Below are 6,000 nucleotides of genomic sequence, written 5' to 3'. Positions count from 1 at the left end.
CCCTTTCTATTCTTTGAGAAAGCCTGTATTTAGTTCACTTTAAGACACTTGCTAAAAATGCTAATTATCATTTAACGATAACACATTTTCTCATAGGGAAATATAATGTCAAAACCCTAAGGCAGCCGTGAATATCATCTTTGTATTTTTAAGGCCTGAAAATTCACTTCTTCCTAATGTTACCCAGATATGGTCAACGCAGCATACAAAAAAGATTTTTGGAAATTCTCTGTGATCTTCCACAAAAGCTTAAAATAGAACGCAACGAAGTAATTAAACTTCATCTACATGTAAAATACAATCCAATATGCCTCACATTACTTCGTATTAAACTGCAATAGGAAAATAATACTGCCCACGTGCCTTCCAATTTTTGAGTTCTGGCGAATGACAGGAACGAAAGCCAGGAGCGAAGGAGCGAAAACCATGCGAAAGCGCCCTTGGTCAGGCAGGCAAACTGTAGACACACAACAGGGTAAGTTGAGACAAACTTAACTTGTGAACGAAACCTAGGCCCCGAAAGAAGAGTGCCCAACTCTGGAAGCGTCTAGCTGGATCCGTGATCCAGTGAGTAGAATCCGCTTCCACCCCAACACTACTCCCAGAAAAAGAACGGAGAAAAGCAGACAGCTACTAGGGCGACTTGGACCTACACCCCGTGACCTGGTTCCTCAGTCAGTTCAGTCGCTCACTCGTGTCCGACTCTTTGTAACCCCATGGACTGCAGCACGCCAGGCCTCCCTGTCCATCACCAACTCCCGGAGTTTACTCAAACTCATGTCTATTGAGTCGGTGATGCCATCCAACCATCTCATCCTCCGTCGTCCCCTTCTCCTCCCGCCTCCAATCTTTCCCAGCATCGGGGTCTTTTCATATGAGTCAGTTCTTGGCATCAGGGGGCCGAAGTATTGGAGTTTCAGCTTCAACATCATTCCTTCCAATGAACACCCAGGACTGGTCTCCTTTAGGATGGACTGACTGGTTAGATCACCCTGCAGTCCACGGGACTCTCAAGAGTCTTCTCCAACACCACAGTTCAAAAGCATCAATTCTCAGGCGCTCAGCTTTCTTCAGAGTCCAACTTTCACATCCTAGCTCTTTACCCTCTTGCACGCCCCCCTCCCCCGCCTCCCCGGCCCGCCGCGGCCCCCAGGCTTCCTCAAGAGCCCCTCCCCTAAACCCATTAAAACGCCACGTCTCCTAGCTCCTGGCCACCAGCCATTCCGCAGAGGCTTCCTCCAGTGAACCCCTCCCAACCTCCGGCCCAGAGTCACCGGTCCCGAGTGCTCGGCGCGCCTCCGGCAGACGCCGAAAAACGTCCCCGCCGACCGCCTCAGCTGCGCGCTCCCTCCAACGGCTTCCGCCCCGCCCGGCCTCGCCCGCGCCCACGTGACACCTACGCCCCTCCCACTGGAGTCCACGTGACCCGCGACCCGCCCCGCCCCCCGTCGCCTCCCGCTGCGTGGATCGCGGCCGGAGCCGCCATTGTTCCGCCGAGGGAGGACAGCGGGCGCCCGGCACTGGCGCGGAGACGCCGCTTAGCGGCCGCCACTGGAGACACTCCCTCCCGCCGTCCCCCTCCTTCTGGCGGCGGCGGAGTGAGGCTCTGACGAGGGGGGAACCGGGGGAGCACCCCCCCGTCCTCCTGGCAGCGGCCGCGGCCGATCCCCGGCTCCGGCGCGAGGGGCGGCCGCAATGCGCTCGGCCTGAGGCGGTCGGGCCCCGGCGCGTCCTCGTTTCCCTCGACTGTTCCACGGCGTCTCCGCGGCCCGGCGTCATCCCGTGAGTCCCCCCGCTCCCCCTGACGGGGAGGGAAGATGGCTACACGGAGCTGGCTGGACGAGCTGGCCCAGCAGGCCGAGGACGGCTCCGCCCGGCTGCAGGAAATGCTCTCGGTCGGCCTGGGCTTTCTGCGCACCGAGCTGGGCCTCGACCTGGGGCTGGAGCCGAAGCGCTACCCGGGCTGGGTGATCCTGGTGGGCACGGGCGCGCTCGGGCTGCTGCTGCTCTTCCTGCTCGGCTACGGCTGGGCCGCGGCTTGCGCCGGCGCCCGCAAGAAGCGGAGGAGCCCGCCCCGCAAGCGGGAGGAGGCGGCGGCGGCCGCGCCGGTCCCGGCCGCTGACGACCAAGGCGTGCTGAAGAATCTCAGGAGCGAGGAGCAAAAGAAGAAGAACCGGAAGAAATTGCCGGAGAAGCCCAAAGTGAGTAGGGGAAGAGCGGCGGGGTGGTCGGGGGTTGGGGGGGGCCAAACCCCAGCCGCCCCCGCCGGGAATCCAGCAAAGGGGACCGAGGGAGCATAGTCGAGAGCCGGGATGCAGCCTCCCAGGCGGAGGCGGCGATCGGTGGACACGTTTCTTGGGGAATGGTGGAAATTCAGGAAGTATAGGACCCGGTGGGGCAGATCGGTTTGGAGGAAGGAAGTTAGACTGTCTTGGGGGTACGTTTAAATAAAAGCAGCCCGGAGGTCGAGACAGTTTGGGGACCCTTGACCGCCCGGATGACATGCCAAGCCGCCGCCCCCCCCCGCCCCCCCCGAGGCCTACTTGGGTTAGGCTGCCTGTGTGTGCGGAGGCCGACGGGACCTTAGGGTGGCGTTGGGAAGTTGTGGCAAGACTGCGCCTGGAAACCAAGAGCCTGCGTGCTTCAGGTCCCGCCGAGGTGGGAGGCGGTGGAGGAGATAACGGTGACCTAAAAACTCTGGGGCTTACTCGAGGATTAAAGGTACCCAGGTCTGGACACGCTTCCGTTTTAGTTAGGGCTCTAGAAGGGAAATGGTTGCCCACTCTGCTTCTGGCGCATGTGGCCGCTGGAGGCCGGAACAGGAGCCCGGCAAGAGGGAATCTGTCTTCTAACGTACTTTGGGGTACAGGGCACTCTGAGAGGGCGCCAAGGCAACTTCAGCGGAGCGGTGTGGGAGGTTTTGAAATAGGGTAAAAAGGATGACAGAGCAGAATGTTGCCGGGCTGAGAAGAGGGATCAGGCGCCCATTTACCGGACCACGTGTGGAAAGGCAGAGAGCATCACGACCGTCTTATCGTGCCTTCGCCCTTTATTTCTGCAGCCTTGATTGCCATGTCCCCCATGGTTCTCCCATTAGAACTTTCATGGTTTTATTTTACTTCTTTAAAAATAGCGTATAGTTGACCAGAGTATGGAGGGTGTGCAAAATTGGAAACAACTCCTAACCTATTTTTGTAGCCACTGGTTTTAGCGCCTCACCTTTTCAGCCCAATAAGGTTCTATGTGAAATGCCCTCTGGTTTTTTGCTGGACAGTGAGCGGTATGCATGTGAAAGTTAGTCGTGGAAACTAATATAGGAGACAGATTCAAAAATAATTCTAATATTTTGTGGACTGACAGGTGCTGTAGAGGTGTGAACAGTGTAAATGAGGTTTAGAGAGTGGGAGGGATTTGGAGGAATTTAGCAAAGTTATGGAGGAAGTCAGATTTGAATTCAAGCTAAAGTCATGAGAGTATGGTTGGTAACAATACAAAAGATGACACTGTATTAGAGCTGTGACAAGTCACAATTACTGCATTATTAGGTCTAGATTAGACCTGCTGGTTAGGAGGATGCAAGATATGTATAAGAACTAAAAACGGATACAACTTTGTTAGTATGACTACTGCCTTAGGTTAGGAGAAGAGAAAATAGAAGTGATTTGGAAGCTATGTAATTATATTTAAATTTGTAAAGAGTATCAGTGTTTACCAGAAAGTAATGTTATGGTGGAAACCTGGCTCCAAAATAGGAAAGAAGATGATCTTGAAAAAAATCACATTCATTCATAAGCCTAGGACCAGTGTGGATGAAACAGGTTGTGAAAATTTCAAAGCCCTGTTTGCGCCTCTCGAATTTCAGACAGACTTGGGTCAACAGGCGGGTGCTAATAAGAGCCCATTCAAAGTGCATCACAAGATGACCCATCCGAAGAAGAAACACAGACAGGCTCCTGTGGAACTAGTGCCGTGAAAAATACTCATCAAACTTAGTATTTGTGCTAGGGGGAATGAATAAATAAATCCATGATTAGCTTTGGAGAACAGAGAATGGGAAGGCTGACAGGGTGGCTCAGTGTTAATTGTGAAAGCAAGTATGTTTGCCTACCTAACAGTAAAGATGTGTTGGAGAAGTTCATCAACATTTACAAAACTGTGGCTTTCAAAAGTTTTGACCACAACAAAAAGAAAACGTTTTACAATACCCCCCACACACACACACACACACTATTCTGTTGTTCTTTAATGATATTTGTGACTTACTAAATTAGTTTCACATTTGATTTGAGGGGTGACCTATGGAAAAACACTGCTTTATAGGGTTAAGAAATCCAAGCTTCCATTTAGTTATTAGTTGGTTAGTATTCATATGCTTCAGCACTTTGCTAAGTTTCTGTTTGGGGAAAAGCAGGATACTGCTTGCAAATTGAAGGCAGTAAAAAAGGAAAACCATATTCTTGTGTCTTACAGTGAAAGGATACAAAAGCAAAAGCTCAGTTTTCCCCAGGGAACTTCTTATTCCAGTTGTGGAAAAAAATCAGAAACTTAACAGTGCAACCTTAGTGAGGGCCCAGGTAGCCAGGAAAAACCTTTCATGGAATTTGACTTGAAAGGGGGAGGAACTGGATATTGGGAAAGGCTGAAGAAATAGCAAAGGCTTGAGGGTAGAAGACTTTTAACTCTGTTGGCCTGGCAGGAATTGGAACTCTAAACTTGAGTGAGGCATTTAACCTTGCTTCCATTAGCTTGCCATGTTTATAAATTGAAGATCTTACTTGAGGTAAAACACTGCAGCATTCCTCAGACTGTTCACCCTGACTACTTGCAGTAGTTACTTTGAATGCTTGTTAAATCATGTAGATTCTTGAGTCCAACTACAGATACAAATTCAGAGTCTGGAGCTAGGTCCAGGGAATCTGCTTTTTTAACAAGCTCCCTTGCCTATTTGAAAATCGAGTGTAGTAGTGCCATAAGATTCAAAGTGTAAGAGAGATTTCTAGGTGCAGACATGTTAATCTTATAATCCATCTTTTATGACTACATCATTCTGATAAACATTTTGGATATGCTTAATTCTGATTCAAGTGGATTCAGGGATGTCAACTACAGTTTTTTTGAAAGGACATTCTGAATTTATTTTTGTCCCTTTTAAGTTTTCTCTTAAATCATTCCAGATTTCACAACTCAAATTTTCAGTTTGTTTCCAGTTGCCTGTTTTTATGTATAGAGTAGATGTCATTTAGCTTTTTAAAATCTTTTCATAAGCTTTTTTTTTTTTTTTTCAATTCTTGTATTGGTTTGCTTTTTATCCCCTAATACCTTGCCATAGGTTTTTGTGTTCATTCCCCTGTTAAAAGTGAAGGGGGTGACACTTTTCACTGGGCTTATCACTGTTTTTTTACATGTGTTTTTCTTGACACCTCATTCATCATGAGTATTAAGTAGACACTCAGTAAATATTTTTTTCTTGACTTAACCTGTACAGTGATTTAGATGGATGTAAACAGCAACCCACTCCAGTATTCTTGCCTGGGAAATACCATGGACAGAGGAGCCTGGTGGGCTACAGTCCATGGGGTCCCAAAGAGTTGGACACAACTTAGCAACTAAGCAACATCTCAAATAGCTGGTCTTTAGCAGTTATTGCTTTGTGTTTCAACTGGAAGCAGGTAACCAAGATCATCATCAAAGAAAATTCATTTTTCATAAAGATTTTCCATAGTACAATTGTTAATATCTATAAGCTCAATAAATAATGTTTTGTCTTGTTTGCTACTGTATAACCTTGCATAGTGGTTGGCACTTGACAAGTAGTTATTGAATGTATAATACAGTAAAATGTCCCACCAAAGTATTGTATGCAGCTTGCTTCTGTTTTTTATGCCTAGAAGACATCCATGTGAGCCACCTTTTTATTTTTACAGTGAAAAATGGCTGTGTTTGCCTCATATGGCGTAAATTTTGTAAGGGCCATCTGTCTGCAGCTAGTAGCTTATTCTG

The 6,000-nt window shown here is 48.7% G+C and overlaps 1 protein-coding gene across 3 annotated transcripts in view; it reads left to right on the top strand.

The window, feature by feature from the left end:
* Window positions 1–1,484: 1,484 nt before the first annotated feature.
* Window positions 1,485–6,000, top strand: part of MTDH (metadherin) — a 59,542-nt gene continuing 55,026 nt past the window's right edge. For all 3 annotated transcript variants that reach the window (XM_027973195.3, XM_015097912.4, XM_027973194.3), the window contains exon 1: window positions 1,485–2,201. In XM_027973195.3, the coding sequence (XP_027828996.1) occupies window positions 1,818–2,201 (384 nt within the window). In that variant the 5' untranslated portion in view covers window positions 1,485–1,817. The remainder of the gene's footprint in view (window positions 2,202–6,000) is intronic.

This window comes from Ovis aries, chromosome 9, assembly GCF_016772045.2.
Source record: "Ovis aries strain OAR_USU_Benz2616 breed Rambouillet chromosome 9, ARS-UI_Ramb_v3.0, whole genome shotgun sequence".
Classification (NCBI taxonomy): Eukaryota; Metazoa; Chordata; class Mammalia; order Artiodactyla; family Bovidae; genus Ovis; species Ovis aries.
This window is presented reverse-complemented; position numbering and strand designations above follow the sequence as displayed.